At 43.3% G+C, this 17241-nt stretch overlaps 2 protein-coding genes and 1 pseudogene across 3 annotated transcripts in view; 2 read left to right on the top strand and 1 right to left on the bottom strand.

Moving 5' to 3' along the window:
- Positions 1–7678, bottom strand: part of LOC103286287 (group 10 secretory phospholipase A2-like) — a 46545-nt gene extending 38867 nt beyond the window's left edge. The window contains exon 1 of the mRNA XM_054714249.1: positions 7441–7678. Coding sequence (XP_054570224.1) covers positions 7441–7456 — 16 coding nt within the window. The 5' untranslated portion in view covers positions 7457–7678. The remainder of the gene's footprint in view (positions 1–7440) is intronic.
- LOC103286286 (uncharacterized) lies at positions 3374–14261 on the top strand. 2 transcript variants are annotated; one of them, XM_008141751.3, is made up of 2 exons: positions 3374–4871; positions 13827–14261. In XM_008141751.3, exon 1 carries the CDS (start codon positions 3498–3500, stop codon positions 4839–4841), a length of 1344 nt encoding a protein of 447 aa, XP_008139973.3. In that variant the 5' UTR covers positions 3374–3497; the 3' UTR covers positions 4842–4871; positions 13827–14261. The 2 variants fall into 2 exon arrangements, with proteins under 2 accessions (XP_008139973.3, XP_054570222.1); XM_054714247.1 differs by lacking the exon at positions 13827–14261 and adding an exon at positions 10656–10859.
- LOC129148697 (cytochrome b-c1 complex subunit 7-like) lies at positions 10380–10841 on the top strand (annotated as a pseudogene).
- Positions 14262–17241: the final 2980 nt, after the last annotated feature.

A 17241-nucleotide genomic window follows, 5' to 3' on the forward strand; every position in this document is an offset into this window, starting at 1 on the left:
AAAGGTAACACAAAAATTTCATGCTATCTTTCATGCATATAGTCATACTAATGCTTATTCAATAATAAATTGTGCCCTCCCCCTCTCTTTTATATTTTTCATGCATATAGTCATACTAATGCTTATTCAATAATAAATTGTGCCCTCCCCCTCTCTTTTATATTGGTGGTATAAAGGGGTCTTTGGTTGGCAGGGTTGTTTTATTTTCTCAACAAAATGAAGGAGTTTCTCAGTACTTCTCAACAGAGAAAGAAAGCAACTCCCTATCCTGCAGATACAGTGTAAAGCTAAGTCTTCTATTATATTAAACTAGAGGCCCAGTGCACGAAATTCATACATGGGTAGGATCGCTAGGCCTGGCTGGCGATCAGGGCCAATCTGTGGGGCGACCATTGGGGTGATCAGGGGGCCCCCGCTGGCATCTGCCTTGGCTGGCCTGGGGCCTGCGGGCTGGGGGCAGCTATTGCATTGAGCGTCTGCCCCCTGGTGGTCAGTGTGCATCATAGCAACTGGTCATTCCGCCGGTTGTTTCGCAGTTCTGTCTATTTGCATATTAGGCTTTTATTATATAGGACTAGTGGCCCAGTGCACAAAATTCGTGCACATTAAAGGGGAATTAATTAAGAGGAAATACTTTAATATTGCTATTTGCCTTTTCTCTATAATAGAAGTGTCAGAGATTAAAGAAAATTAGTAAAATGTATATGAAAATCTCCCTTCTGTCAGAGTCTGGGGCACGCCGTGGGACCAAGAGTCAAGTCTCTGCCCACCACCTGCACCTGCTTCGAAAACGCAGGAGACCCAGGCCCAACTGGCCCCACCCTCACTGGGTGAGACCCAGACCCAGCCAGTCCCACCCACATCAAGCCCCACTGGGCGGGGGGTGCAGTCTCAGGTCCCCCGTCAAGCCCTGCTGGGTGGGGGGGTGCAGTCTCAGGTCCCCCAGCCTGGCACTGGGGTGGGGGGCACAAGGCCCAAGGTCCCCCGTCAAGCCCCGCGGTGCGGGGGGGCATGGCCTGAAGTCCCTAGCCCAGGCAAGACGCCATGCAGCCTCAGGTCTCTGCCGTTTGGTCGTGACGTTATGGCATCCCAGCTAATTTGCATATTCCTCTATTATATAGATGTATATGGATTTTCTATCCTACTCCATAATATCCCCATGTGTACTTTGATATATTAAAATAGTAAGGATATAGCCCTAACTGGCATTGGCCTGAGGACTGAAAGGTCCCAGGTTCGATTCTGGTCAAGGGCATGTACCTTGGTTGTGGGCACATCCCCAGTCGGAGGTGTGCAGGAGGCAGCTGATTGATGTTTCTCTCTCATCGATGTTTCTAACTCACTATCCCTCTCCCTTCCTCTCTGTAAAAAAATCAATAAAATATTTTAAAATAGTAAGGATATAAATGTATATATAAGATAATAAAAGGAAATATTTCATATGAAAACTAGAGGCCTGGTACATGAAATTAGTGCACTTGGGGGGGGGGTCCCTCAGCCTGGCCTGTACACTCTTGCAGCCTGGGAGCCCTGCGATAGATTACCCCGCAGAGGGAGGTCTTGCCCACCCGCCACAGCCTGCCGGTGTATGGCCTGGGCCTCCCTCTTTGGGGCAATTGTGGAGTCCTGATTGATTGGCCCACTGGCCAGTGGCCTGGGCCTCCCTCTGCGGGGCAATCATGGGGTGATGGTGGGGCCCCCTCACCAATCGCATCGCACCCGCCTTGGCTGGCCTGATGCCAGTGGGTGTTGCAGTGTTGTCATCTGGATGGTCATTCCACTGTTCGGCCATTCGGTCAATTTGCTTATTACACTTTTATTATTATAGATTTCTCAAGTTTCTTACCACTAAGAAACTGTGGTTCCTGGAAGATCTATCATGTTTAAATACACTAAAACTTTGTGTAGACTGTGGCATATTAAATAATATTTCTTTTTTTAATAAACTTATATCTTATGAATTTAACCCAAAATTTCCACTTGTTCATTTTAGATTCTGTTCCATAATACATGTTTGCTTTTGTAATATTAACAGTTTAAAGTACTCACTATTAAGGAAAATTGACGTAGAAAGATGGACCATATTTTACAGTATACTGTGACATCCGGCACCCCTTAGCATACTTCAGGGGTACAGAGGTTCAGAAGTAGTCTTACTGATTAGTTCCAGAAGTTCATGAATCATGGCTTCCTAAACTTCTAGAAACACTTGTAAAAAGAAGTAAGGAGCCTTGTAATGCATTTAAAAAAAACAAAGGAGCCCTAACCGGTTTGGCTCAGTGGATAGAGCATCGGCTTGCGGACTGAAAGGTCCCAGGTTCAATTCCGGTCAAGGGCATGTACCTTGGTTGTGGGCACATCCCCAGTAGGGGGTGTGCAGGAGGCAGCTGATCAATGTTTCTAACTCTCTCTCTCCCTTCCTCTCTGTAAAAAGCAATAAAATATATTTTTTTAATTAAAAAACAAAGGGCAGATACTGAGTGTTTGGGGGTATCAAGGAACTCATTATACCATCTTCACAACTTTCCTGTAAACCTAAGTCTATTCCAAAATAAAAAAGGCTCTTTTTAAAAATTCCACCTTTAGAATTGAGGAACCTCAAGGGCCTATGACTTTTCACTAATACTATAACCTGAATGATAGCAGGTCTTAAAACTTTTACTTTTCCCACACCCTATTCTCAAGTTTGAAATGAGCTCATTTTTAAGCTATTGTAGTTCTTGGGCTCCAGTTTTCCTACATTCTGACAGTTTTGCTATCTTACTCTGTTGGAAATAGTGGGAAAAGTAATGGTTTAAGCCTTCCCAAGGGTCTGGACAAACTGGTCAACAAGTGGTAATAAAAAGGAAGAAGTTGGAGAGGGGTGGGTAAACCGACAATTCATCTCTAGGTCTGCCGTTAAGTAGCACAAGTATGTCCTAGCCCAGTCACTATTCGGCAAATAGACAAAAAAAAAAAATTGGTAATAACATACCCTAACCTAGTCACTTCTTCACCAAAAAAAAAGGGGGGAGGGGGAAACTCGAGGGCAAGCTGTACTGGCTGACGGGGTCGTTACTAGAAGAGGGTCCTTGCCCTCTGCTCTCCTACAGGATCTCGCACGCGTTCTGGAAGGCCTGGGCGTGGGCAGAGGAAAGTTGGCGAGGACACAGCCCAAGGTCCGGAGAGTTAAGTCCTCCAAACGCAGCGCCCGAAGGACCCAACCTGCGTGCACGCTGCGAACGCGCGAACGGCGCCAGGACTGGAGCAACTGCGCATGCGGAGAAGGCGGCCGCGCGGGCGAGGGGATCGTACGGCGCCTGCGTCCTCCTCCCGGGCGGCAGCCTTTTTCCTCCGGGCAGGTGAGAGGCGGCCCGGCTGGCCGCTCCCTGGCCCCGCCCCCTGCGCGGCTCACCCGCCAGGCGTTGCTATGGGGATCCAGCGGCCACGGCCGGCCTGGGACTGCGCCATCCAACCAGCCACCTCTGCGGACCAGGCGCCGGCGACGGTGGGAGGTCATGGAGCTCTCAAGAAACTCGGAATTGGAGGCCGGGAGGCTGAGGGGCTTGGGCCGTTGCCGGCATTTCTTTTGGCTGGGCGTCGCCTTCGACGCGGTGGGCGCGACGGTGCTGTTCACCGGGATCTTCTCCGACCTGATCTTCTACGACTTGCTACTCTACCTGGGTTCCATCATCATCTTCCTCAGCCTCCTCTGGTGGGTCTTCTGGTACACCGGCAACATCGAATTGAGTCCCGAAGAGACCTGGAAGAGGCCCATCCGCATGGGCACCCTCAGCCAGCACTTCTCTTTCAACTTAAACATTACCAGCACCTTGGCGCGGATCCGTCGGGGGCAGCGCCGCAGGAGACTCCTCCAAAGCACTGCTTCACTTATGAGTAGGTCCCTCACAATCCAGGTACATAATCCGCTATCAAAAGAGGACCAGGATAATGACGGAAGGAAAAGTGTCAGACACAGTGGCGAGGCTAAAGACTGGGGCAGAGAAGATCTGGGCCCCGGACCGGGACCGGAACCGGAAGCTGTAAAACCTTCAGAAAGAGTTGGCCCCCCAGGCCCTGAGGCTGGTCCTCTGGGCCCCGAGGCTAGACGACCATCAGGCCATCTGGTGCAGCCAAAGTTCACCCCATCAGCTCTGGACCAGCCTCTGCCTCCCGCCATTGTCTCCTCTAAGAGCCTGCCTATGGTCCCATCATCCTCTGCTAGTCAGCCTCTAACTATTAGTTATTCTAAGAGCCTACCTAATTCGTTGGCCTCTGCGAGCCATCCTCTAGTCACTCTTGCCTCTGCAAGCCTGCCTGGTGTCCCCCTGTCCTCTACAGGTCAGCCTCTGGACACTCTGGTCTCTGATACCGAGACTGCAACTTCCATGGTCTCCCAGAGCCACCCCCTGGTGCATGTGGCTGCACAGAGCCATTTCCCGATCCCAGTAGACTCAGAGAGGGATTTCCAGAGTCACTCTCTAGCCTCTCGAACTCAGCCTCCACCTGTTCAGGCTTTCCAGACCCAGGGTCTGGCCTCCCAGGGCTCTCTGATCCAGCTTAAGCCAGCCCCATTTTTTCAGACCCATCCTGTGGACCCATGGGTCTCCCTGGCTGTCCAGGACTTTCAGGCCCTGTATAACACCCATCAGGCCCCCATGAGCACTACTTTAGTTCAAGAGATTGAGCTCAGCCAATCTGCACATGCCCAGGAGCCATCAGGGGGCCAGGAACTAAGCCAGGAAGTCCCTGACACCGTATCCCGGCTCCCGGAGTCCCTGGCTCTAGCTACTGAGGCCCAGAAGTCAAAGCCCCATGAGAGTGCGCCTGCCCCTACCACTCAAAACAGTCGCCACCTCTAATACAGAAGCAGATGCTCCGGCCTCTGCCAAGTAAGTACCTTGGGAGGAATCTTCACCTACAGTATTTCTTGATCATTTCCAGATCTATGTTCTAGTTGTTTCCTCAACCTTTTCTGTTAAAAAAAAAAAAAAGGGGGGGGGGTAAAAAAATTCAGTTAGTGGAAATGAAGTGGCCTTTTCCCTCAGGGATTAGATTTTTGGAACTTCGGTGCCCTGAGCTATAAGATTTCTTACCTACTCTACCAGATACTAATGTGAATAGTTTCTTTTATTTAGGCCTAATTGGGAGAGATGGAATTACATTCCCTCATGGAGCTCTACGGTGAAAGACCTCAGTGTTTCTAAACAAGAGGATTTTAGGTTGTACAGGGACACAGCATTAAATAGCAATGAGTTCTCCAGTGGGCAAGTTACTCTCTTTTCAGTTCTTTCTCAATCTTTGTGATTATGTCAAAGAGAATGTCCTTAGTTTGGGGGGGTTAGTGATCTCTTACATCTCTAACATTTTGGTAGGGCCCCCAGCTAGGATTTAATACCATTTGTGTTAATAAAGTCATTTCAATGGATAACTTCTATTTCGAAGTATCACTGGTTTTTCCATTTAAAATAGTGTTGGTTGCTTTTTAAAAAATATGTTTTAATTGATTTTAGAGAGAGGAAGGGAGATAGTGATAGAGAGAAACGTCAATGAGAGAGATACATGGATTGGCTGCCACCTGCATGCCCCCTACTGGGGATCAAGCCTGCAAAACCCTGGCACGTGCCCTGACCAGGAATCAACCAGGGAACTCTTGGTTCATGGGTCACCGCTCAACCACTGAGCCACACTGACCAGGCTGCTTTTTTTCCTTTTAATCCTCACCTGAGGATATGTTTGTGTGGTTGTTTTTCTTTGTTGATTTTTATTTTATTTTTTAAATATATATTTTATTGATTTTTTACAGAGAGGAAGGGAGAGAGATAGAGTTAGAAACATCGTTGAGAGAGAAACATTGATCAGCTGCCTCCTGCACACCCCCTACTGGGGATGTGCCCGTAACCAAGGTACATGCCCTTGACCGGAATCGAACCTGGGACCTTTCAGTCTGCAGGCTGACGCTCTATCCACTGAGCCAAACCGGTTTCGGCTGTGGTTGTTTTTCTTTAATTTGAGAGAGAGAGAAAGGGAGAGAGAAACATTAATGTGAGAGGGAAATATCCATCAGTAGCCTCCATTTCCACTCTGACTGGGGATCAAACTCACAATCATAGGTATGTGCCCTGACCAGGAATCAAGCCCAAAACCTTTTGGTGTACGGGACAATGCTCCAACCAACTGGGTGGTTGCTTTTTGAAATACATTTATTTAAGAAAGAATAAAAAACAAACAAAAAAACACATGAGTCAACTCAAAGGTAAAAGTTAATTATATAAATGAAACTTGGAACGATGTTGAAGTTTTGACATTTTCTTATTTGTGCTAAATCACATGTGCTTTCTACTAAATCACACACCCTTTGTGCTAACCTGTTTGATGAACTTTATGGTTAAGGCTATTGAAGGTGAATTCTGCTTAATTCTCCATTCCCTTGACAATTAGAAAGGTAGAAAAGGCCATGTGAACGTCAAAATTGGTGGCCCTGCTTTCTGTGAGTTAAGTGCTGTCATGTATACTTTGTTGAGAATCGATTTCCTGGTGTTTCTAATTCTGTTCCATATGTTACCTGCTCTTTGGGGGATAAGAGAAAAGGGTATGAGGCAGAGCAATTTGGATATTATGTTATGGTATTTGTTGCTCAAAAATACCAACATATTATCCAAGAAGGTGTTCATCTTTACTTCATATTGGTTGACTTCATTTCCAGCATGGAATACAATTGAATATTAAGTGGAAGCCAAACTAGATTTCCTTACAGTTTTCTTCCATTCTCCTTTAAGCGATTTGTATATATACTCTCTCTATAGGTGTGTGTATATGTATATATACAACGATAAACTATAGGAGCAAAGCATTTTGACTACTTTAGCTTTTTGGTTTTTTTAAAATATATTTTATTGATTTTTTACAGAGAGGAAGAGAGAGGGATAGAGAGCTAGAAACATCGATCAGCTGCCTCTTGCACACCCCCTACTGGGGATGTGCCCGCAACCAAGGTACATGCCCTTGACCAGAATCGAACCTGGGACCCTTCAGTCCGCAGGCCAATGCTCAATCCACTGAGCCAAACCAGTTTCGGCTAGTTTTGTTCAGTTTGGACACTGGGCTTTGTGTGTGTGTGTGTGTTATGTGTTTGTTTTTTTTTTAATATATTTTTATTGATTTCAGAGAGGAAGGGAGAGGGAGAGAGAAATAGAAACACCAATGATGAGAGAGAATCATTGATCATCTGCCTCCTGCACGCCCCTTACTGGGGATTGAGCCCGCAACCCGGGCATGTACCCTTGACCGGAATCAAACCTGGGACCCTTCAGTCTGCAGGCTGACACTAGCCACTGAGCCAAATCAGCTAGGACTGGACACTGGATTTTAAAATGAAATACATTAAGTGGTTTGTTCGTTTGCTTATTTTTTTTAACAGTATAGAGGTCTTTTTTTTTTTTTTTTCTTTTTTACACTTACCATGCCATGAATTCATGAATTCACTGTGAATGGGTTCCAGCAGCTCAGGTTCCTTTCCATTGGTTCTCACAAAGTATCCTCCTCTGACTGGAGCAGGCTGGTGCTTCAGTTGAACCCAAATATCTTTCTCTTTGATTTCCTTCTTTTCCTGGTTATTTTCCTTTACATGTTTCAGGAAGCAATCTCAGCTCTAAGAGTGCTTAACATGCTCAATATGTATGTTAATTCCCTTGGCAAAGATCTTTCCCTTATTTGTTTACAACAGTGCCCACTGCATGCTGGGTAACACTGTAGACTTTCCAGTTTTGTCATGGTAACGTTTGTGGGGCATTCCTTTTGAACAGTGCCATTCCCTTAATGTCTTTAGTATCACCTTTCTTGTAGATTCGCATGTATGTGGCCAAAGGAACAACTCCATGTTTTCTAAAAGGCCTGGAGAACATATAGCAGGGGCCCCTTGTCTTTCCCTTTGTGTTAGTCATTTTGGCGAATTACTGGAAGATGGTGGTTCTGGCTAAAAGGTAGGCAGATTTGTTTATTTGTATTTTTTAAAAAGAAGACAAAAAAAAAAAAAGCAAAACACTAGCAAACCAAAATAATTCCAGAAAGAAAGGATTTAGTATTAGTGAATGAGATCATTAATTTTTTCCTATTCTATTTTTTCAGATAAAATATATTATTGAAATACTTAGGATGCAGACCTTGCCATCAGAAAGCTTATAGACTTGGTTCTCTAAATCAAAAGAATGGCTCTAAAGAGGAGAACATTTTAGACAAGGAGAAGGAGTAGTTTGGTGTCTACCTAATAATTCTTAGTGGAAGAATTAGTTTTTGAGAGGAAGAGCCATGCAATGCCCTTTATTTTTTAAATATATTTTTATTGATTTCAAAGAGGGAAAGAGAGTTAGAAAGATCAATGATGCCCTAACTGGTTTGGCTCAGTGGATAGAGCGTCGGCCTGCGGACTGAAGGGTCCCAGGTTCGATTCTGGTCAAGGGCATGTACCTTGGTTGCGGGCACATCCCCAGTAGGAGGTGTGCAGGAGGCAGCTGATAGATGTTTCTCTCTCATCGATGTTTCTGGCTCTCTATCCCTCTCCCTTCCTCTCTGTAAAAAATCAATAAAATATATTTTTAAAAAAAGAAACATCAATGATGAGAGAGAGAATCATTGTTTGGTTGCCCACCTGCATGCCCCCTACTGTGTATCGAGCCCGCAACCTAGGCATGTACCCTGACCAGGAATCGAACTGTGACTTCCTGATTCATAGATCAATGCTCAACCACTGAGCCATGCCACCCGGGTGCAATGAATTAATTCATTGACCATACATATATTATTTATTTTTTTATTTTGACCATTTATTTTTTATTTATTTTTGTTTTTTAAATATATTTTTATTGATTTCAGAGAGAGAAAGAGAAAGAGAGAGAAATAGCAATGATGAGAGAGAATCATTGATCGGCTGCCTTCTGCACACCCCCTACTGGTGATTGAGCCTGCAAACCGGGCATGTACCCACGACCAGAATTGAACCCTGGACCCTTCAGTACACAGGCCGACACTCTATCCACTGAGCTAAACCAGCTAGGGCGACCATACATTTATTGAATTTCTAGCAAGTGCCAGGCATTATAGTAGGCTCTGGGGATCAGAGCTAAATAAGATACCCCTACTCTCCAAGAGCTCACTGTTTATCAAGGGAGCGAGACATAGGAATAACTAACAGTATAATGTAACAGAAGTCTAGTCAAAGTGCTTTCAGAATACAGGTGTGCAACGGGTGAGATATTTTTTTAGTTGGATTACCAAAGTAGGTGTTCATTGGGTAAAGAAGTTGAAAAGAACATTCCATGCAAAGGGAAAAGCATCATCAGAAAGGCACCGAGGTATAATAGTCCATGGCTTGTTGGGGACACCATTTAGGAAAAAAACAGCCTGATAGGCAAGGGTGTCTATAGGCAAGGGTGCTTAAGACTCAGAGGTTGTACAGAGATAGAGAGAGAGAGAAAGGGTTGGGGGGGGGGGGGGGCACCAACTGAGACCAGCATTTGAAGGATTTTAAACAGGAGATTTTGTGTTCTTAATTCTACCATGGACTCTGTGATAAAATAATGACAATAGGCGAATAATCTATAATAATAAAAGTGTAATAAGCTAATTAGACTGGATAGCTGAATGACCTCCCAGGTGTCATTCTGGACATCCTTACGGATGAAGCCACGGCAGTGGAAGCCGAGGCAGAGGCGGTTAGGGGTGATCAGGCAGGCAGGTGAGCCATTAAGGGAAACCAGGCAGGCAGGCAAGTGGTTAGGGGCGATCAGGCAGGCAGGTATGTGAGCGGTTAAGGGCGATCAGGCATGCAGGCAGAGTGGTTGGGGCGATCAGGCAGGCAAGCAATTAGGAGCCAGTGGTCCCAGATTGCGAGAGGGATGTCTGACTGCAGGATCAGGCCTAAACCAGCAGTCGGACATCCTCCGAGGGGTCCCAGATTGCAAAAGGGTGCAGGCTGGGCTGAGGGCCCCCCTACCCCATGTACAAATTTCGTGCACCGGGCACTAGTTAGAAAATAATTGCCAAGATCTCTCCAATTTCTAAGATGAAAACAGACCTATTAGATGTTAGCAACAGTTTTTATCTGAAGTGTAGGCTCCATGGGTATTCATCTTGGAAAACACTTTCAGGTATTTGTTTACTTGTACATGACATTTTTTTTTTATTTATTTTTTGCTACAGAGATGACATCAGGTAGAGTAAACTTCAAATGTTTTGACACGCTTCTCGATATGATTGTAAGATAAGTATTTATCTAAAACAGGGTTTTAGGCCCTCTTGGACTTAACCAGTAGGAAACACTTCAATCTTGGGTCAAAATGATGAGCAGGCCTGCTGTTTGCAACATCAACCTGGTGGCTGCAGGATTCAATAAACTGGGGTTAATGTGAGATAATATAATACATGTGAATGATGATGTAAAAGAAGCCATTAGAAGGCTTCCTAAGAACCTACATAACAACAAGGGTGTTTCTCATTAAGAGAGCACTGGACCTGTCTCTGAGGCAGCAGATCTTTAAAATTTTTATTTATTTATTTATTTATTTATTTATTTATTTATTTATGTTAGAGAGAGAGGTAGGAAGAGAGAGAGAACATCGATTTGTTGTACCACTTATTTATGCATTCATTGGTTGATTCTTGTATGTACCCTGACCCAGATCGAACCCACAACCTTGGTTTATTGGGATGATGCTCCAACCAGCTGAGCTATCCAGTCAGGACAAGGCAGCAGAACTTGCCTAAAGAGCAGAGGACAAAACATGAGGAGGATAAATTCTATCTTGAACCATATCTGAAAGAGGTTATTTGGGAAAGGAAAGAAAGAAGAATGGATGAAGAAATAATCACGTAATTGAAATCTGTGTCTGCATTTGTCCTCATTATTTTAATGACATTGGTTAAACCTGAAATATACAATTTAGAACCATCAGGGCTGCAAATATATTACTTTAAATAAATGTTTATTATAACTTTAAAAATAAGTAAATAAAACAGGCATTGACAAATTTTCTATTAAAGGCCCGGATAATAATTATTTTAGGTTCTGAGGGTCAAAAAGCAAAATCAAGGCCTGGCTGGCATGGCTCAGTGATTGAGCATCAGCCTATGAACCAGTAGGTCATGGTTCGATTCCTGGTCAGGGCACATGTCCAGGTTGCTGGTTCAATCCCCAGTGTGGGGCATGCAGGAGGCAGCCAATCAATGGTTCTCTCTCTCATCATTAATGTTTCTATCTCTCTCTCCTTTTCCCTTCCTCTCTGAAGTCAATAAAATATATCCTAATATATAAAAACCCTGGGTTGTAACGACCAGTAATGACCGAGGCTTGACCAACCGGAAGTAAGTCCTTCAGTCAGCACTGGGTTACCGTGGCAACCCAGCACTGACTGCTTCCGCTGCAGGGGTGCTCCAGCACTGACTGCTGAGGGGGCTGTGAATCAGGGACAGAGAGAGGCCTGAAGAGAGAAGCAGGGACTGATCTATTGCCACTGTGGCAGCTTTTGATCAGCACTTGCCTCTCTCTTTCTCTCCAGTCTGGCCAGCAGCTGCACCTCCATTTCTCTCCAGGCCTCCACCGGGGCTGCTGATCAGCCCCGCCTTTCTGATCAGGCCCTGTTGATAGGCCCAGAGATGCTGACTGGCATAGGAACTGACCAATCAGAACCAAATGTGGGTGTTGTGAAGAACCAATGGCTGCCTAGGAGGTGGAGCTTCTGACGCTGACTCGCATAGATACCAAACAATCAGAACCAAATGTGGGTGCTGTGGGGAGCCAATGGTTGCTTAGGAGGCGGAGCTTCTGACGCAGACTGGCATAGAAACCGACCAATCAGAACCAAATCTGGGTGCTGTGTGGAGCCAATGGCTGCCTAGGAGGCAGAGCTTTTGATGCTGACTGGCATAGAAACTGACCAATCAGAACCAAATCTGGGTGCTGTGGGGAGCCAATGGCTGCCTAAGAGGTGGAGCTTTTGACACTGACTGGCATAGAAACTGACCAATCAGAACAAAACTGGCCAGCAGAGGAGGGCAGTTGGAGGCGAGATCAGGCCTGCAGGGGAGGGCAGTTGGGGGTGAGATCAGGCTGGCAGCGGGGGCGGGCCATTGGGGGTGAGATCAGGCCAGTAGGGGAGGACAGTTGGGGGCAACCAGGCTGGGAGGGGAAGGCAGTTGGGGGCGAGATCAGGCAGGTAGTCAGAGGCAGTTAGGGGCGATCAGGCAGGCAGGTGAGCAGTTAGGAGCCAGTGGTCCCAGATTGCGAGAGGGATGTCCCCCAAGGGGGGAGGGTGCAGGCTGGGCTGAGGGAACTCCCCTCCATGCATGAATTTCGTGCACCGGGCCTCTAGTATATGTATATTTTAAAGCAAAATCTAGGATATTGTGTGGCTGCTTATCTAACACGAAAGAAAAGTCCTGATCCCCCTGTTTGCCTGGAGTATGCTGTACCGTTAGTTGCTTTGACTCCAGTTGCATCAGCTGAAGCCATGAAACTGACCGAGAACAACTGGCTAGAGAGAGAGAAAAGAGGGGCCTGAATAGTTAGGCCTGCAGCTAACACAATGTATTTCACTCTGCCCAGTGACACCCAGATCTGAGGGTGCTGTTCTCTCATCTCAGAGAACCTGGCCATCTCATCTTGGTTGGCTGGCTTGAGGAGAGGTGATTTGTCTAGTCTCTGATTCCTTGATTGAGATTTCATTTCTTGGTGCCTGGCATTGCCATCAGTGGAGTCTACAATGTGTAGGTGGTGATGCTCAGGCCCTGAACAGTCATTGGCCAGAAAGCAGGCACTGGGTGCTCTGGGGATAGTAGGTAGAAACTGATGCCCAGGCTTGGATTTTGAGGTCACAGCGATAGCCCACAGCAATACAAACACACGGAGTGGGGAGGGTGCTACTGGCATCTAATGTGTAGAGGCCATAAATGCTGCAAAATATTCTTCAATGCACAGGCCAGCCCCTCACAACACAGAATGTCCAACCCAAAATGTCATGTTGATAAACACTGACCTAGAATAATAAAAAAGTACTCTATAGTCTATAAGATACTTAAAGAAAAAAATCTTATTTTGATCCTCAAATGAGTCATTGCTTCTTATATAATACTAGAGGCCCGATGCACGAAATTCATGCAGGGGGCTCAGCCGTCGCAGCCATAGTGGCTTGCCTCAGCCCTCGCAGCCGGAAGGTCGTCGGGAAGGACGTCTGGTATAATTAACATATTACACTTTTATTATTATAGATGATGTCTTTTCCACTACTAGACTATTTTCCACTAGACCATGAGGATCTTATTCATCTTTATTTATTCACCTTTGTATTCCAATTTGTATCATTTTTGAATCCACACACATGGAGCATTTGTTAACAATACTAGCTACATTTATTGGGTGTTTATAATACACATTGTACTAAATAATTTACTGGTATTATCTCATTCCTCACAACAATCAGAGGTAGGCATCACTATTATCTTTACTTAAGGAAGTTAGCATTTGCTATTGAAGGGTTGTAGATTTGATAATGTGAGGTTAAGTAATTTTCTCAATCTCACACAAATGGAGAAGCTGAACTTGATGTATAATTGATGTGTAATTTGTTATAAGACTTACGTTATAAACTTTCCTTCCAAGTTAAAGTTATTAATGAGCCTTTTTATTAAGCCTGTTAATTGTTACTTAAGTTGTAATATTCTAGATTAGTCAATGAGCGACTTCTCTTTTTAAAGCTGTACTTTTAGAGAGAGAATGAAAATCAACAACTCTAATTTTTTGTTTCAGTCTATGTTTATGTCATTTCAAATAAAATTTGTTTTCTTTTTCTTTCCAGAACTCACCAATGTTTCTACATATTTAAGTGCCAACTTTATAAAAGTATAAATACATTCATCTCATTTTGGAAACCTCCATCTGGAATTTTGACCAACTCATACCAGCAGACTTGCTAGACTGCCTTTGCCAAGTATATGTTTCAGTGTTGGGGAGAGTTTTCCAGCTGCAGATAATAAAGTTATTTATTGCCAGAACTTTAAGCCATAATATATTAGGCCATTCCAACTGAACTTTGTTATATTATAATTTGTTTGTTTGTTTTTAAATATATTTCTCTTATAAAAGCATCCCAGCATTCTAAGTGGAAAATAATGTCTCACATACTTTCGGTAAAGATGTAAGTAAATACGATTCCTTTGGAATGGACATTGAAAATGTAACTTCTTGATTTTAAGGATACTTTGTAACCTCATTAGCTATCAAAAAGGTTAACACAATCAATGCATTATAATATACTACAATTTATATGTTCATTTGATTTCAGTAATATCCGAGTTTCCCTTTTTCCCAAGGATTTAAAATCTGCTGATTTGGAGCCCTGTCTGGGTAGCTCGTTTGGTTAGAGCATCGTCCTGATATGCCAAAGTTGCACATTTGATCCTGGGTCAGGGCACATACCAGAAGCAACCAATGAATGGGTAAATAAGTGAAACAACTCATCTCTCCCCTCCCTTCCCCTCTCCTCTCCCTTCCCTTCCCTTCCCCTCCTTTTATGTTCTTTCTTTATATCATTGGATTGTTTATGTAAGAATGCTCTAGCCCTGGCAGGTTTGGCTTAGTTGGTTGGAGTGTTGTCCAGTACACCAAAAGGTGGCAGGTTTGATTCCTGTTTAGAGCACATACCCAGGGTTTGTGTTTGTGCAGGAGACAACCAATCGATGTATCTCTCTCACATCGATGTTTCTCTCTCTCTCTCTCTCCCCTCTCCTCTCTCTCTCTCCCTCTCCCTTTCTTTCTCTAAAATAAATTTTAAAAATAATGCTCTAATACAGAGGGAGTTTCCTTTTGAAATTTCTAATTATAATAAAATATACATTTTTTAGGTGGTACAATACTTTGGATTAAAACTTGCAAAAATATTAGCTGTTTTTATATTTCTTCCTATTTTCTGTGCTATGTGTCACAGAAAATTTTTTAAAAATATGTTTTTCTTAGTTTCAGAGAGGAAGGGAGAAGGGGAGAGAGATAGAAACATCAATGATGAGAGAGAATCACTGATCGGCTGCCTCCTGCACACCCCCATTGGAGATTGAGCCTGCAACCTAGGCATTTGCCCCAACCAAACAACCAGAACCACTGGTCGACCAGTCGCTTTGATGCGCATTGACCACCAGGGGGCAGACACTCAACTTCCCCCTGATGGTCAGTGGACTCCCACAGGCAACCTCCCATGGCAAGCCAACTTTCCCCAGTCCCTCCCCCCAGGCTGGCATGTCCCCAGGCCCAGACTGACAGCCAGCAGGCCCCGGCCAGCCCGGCCCCGATCAGGACTGGGCAAGGCGGTCCAATAGGCCATGATTGCCAGCCAGGCCTAAGGACCCCACCCATGCAAGAACTTCATGCACCAGGCCTCTAGTCATTTTAATAAATGGGAAAATGGTCATACAAATAAATACAGTTTTAGGGTGTTCTTTATTTTTTGTTATAGAAGTAAACTATTTTTCTTTGACAATCTAAGTCTCTTTATTGTTTAAAAAAAAAAGAGCACTGAATAGGTAATGATTCTGACAGACATTACTCAAAATTCAACTACCCAGGAAAGCAGGAATATGTATCTTATTTCTTCCAACAGTGCGTGGCAAACTAGTTCTCATTAAATATTTGAGTAAATTTTGGTATACTGGGCAGTCATTTTAAAAAATCATGTTATAGCCTGGCTGGCATGGCTCAGTGATTGAGCATCGACCTATGAACCAAGAGGTCACAGTTCAATTCCTAGTCAGGGCACATGCCTGGGTTGCAGGCTCGATCCCCAGTAACTGCCAGAGGCAGCCGATTAATGATCAAAATTTGTGGAATTCAGCTAATGCAATTTTTGGAGGAAATTTTATAACTTTAAAGTCTTAGAACATCAAGAATGTATAAAATCAAAAGATATATAGAATGAATGCCCCAAATTTTGAATCTAAAACAAATATGTGTGTGTGTGTTTGTGTATGTACACAGTGTGGGGCAAAAGTAGGTTTACAGTTGAGAGTACAGGCAGTCCTCGGGTGACATCAGACTCGATGCACGTCATTTTGTGGTTATGTCACCATCTCCCATTTATTAAAAAAAAAAGTTCCATCATTTTGATGTATGTACATATGTGCTTTATATTTTTTATTATTTATTTACCACAAGTAAAGGTCAGGAATTATTATTTTTCTTTTAAATTTTTTTTACTGTTTCACTTCATTACTGCTGTGTATGTGCTCCATGTGAGTGATGTAGCTGCTTATGTAGGTGGGTTCCGACTTATGGCAAAAATCGCGTTACGTCGAGCCGTAAGAACGGATCTCGGACATAACCTGAGAACCTACTGTACAAGAAAGTTTATTCTTACATTATTACTTATTGCATTATTATTGTATTATTTTCTTTTTTTTTAATTTTTTTATTTCAAGAAAAACTATTTTAAATATAATAATGTTACATGCAATAAACCTTAATATTTTTTTAAAAACGATCTTAAATATAATAATGTTACATGTAATAAACATTAATATCTCAAGAAAAACTATTTTAAATATGATAATGTTACATGCAATAAGCACCAATTATTCAAAAAATGATCTTATATATTACATGCAATAAACATTATTATTTCAAGAATAAGAGGATTTTAAGTATAATAATATTACCAAAACTGTACTAACATAGTATGATATCACAAAAGTTGTAAGAAATATTAAAACTCTGCAAATAACAGGATTACTACTATTATATTCTAGAATATTTCCCCCCTCTGGCTCTATTTTTGTTAATCAGTTTATGTTGTTCAATATATTCCACAAATGAGTGAGATCATATGATCTTTCTCTTTCTCCAACTTGCTTATTTCACTTAGCATTATGTTTTTAAAGTCTATTTTGTCGGATATGAGTATTGCTACTCCAGCTTTTTTTTTTTCTTTTCCACTTGCATGGAAAATTTTTTTCTTTCCTTTCACTTGCATTTTGTGTGTGTCTTTTGTTTTGAGATGGGTTTCTTGTAGACAGCATATAGCTGGGTCATGTTTTTGTGTCTATTCAGCTACCCTACACCTTTTGATTAGAGCATTTAATTCATTTAATTTAGGGTTATTATTGAGAGGTACTTATTTATAGCCATTTTAATTCTGTATAGCTAGGTTTTTCTCTCTGTTTCTTATTCTCAGCAATGCCTTATATCAATCCCTTTAGCATTTCTGGTAATGATGGCTTGGTGGTGAT

This window comes from Eptesicus fuscus, chromosome 4, assembly GCF_027574615.1.
Source record: "Eptesicus fuscus isolate TK198812 chromosome 4, DD_ASM_mEF_20220401, whole genome shotgun sequence".
Taxonomy (NCBI): domain Eukaryota; kingdom Metazoa; phylum Chordata; class Mammalia; order Chiroptera; family Vespertilionidae; genus Eptesicus; species Eptesicus fuscus.

Coding starts and splice junctions, on each gene's coding strand:
- LOC103286286 (XM_008141751.3), top strand. CDS start 3,498: ATGGAGCTCTCAAGAAACTCGGAATTGGAGGCCGGGAGGCTGAGGGGC.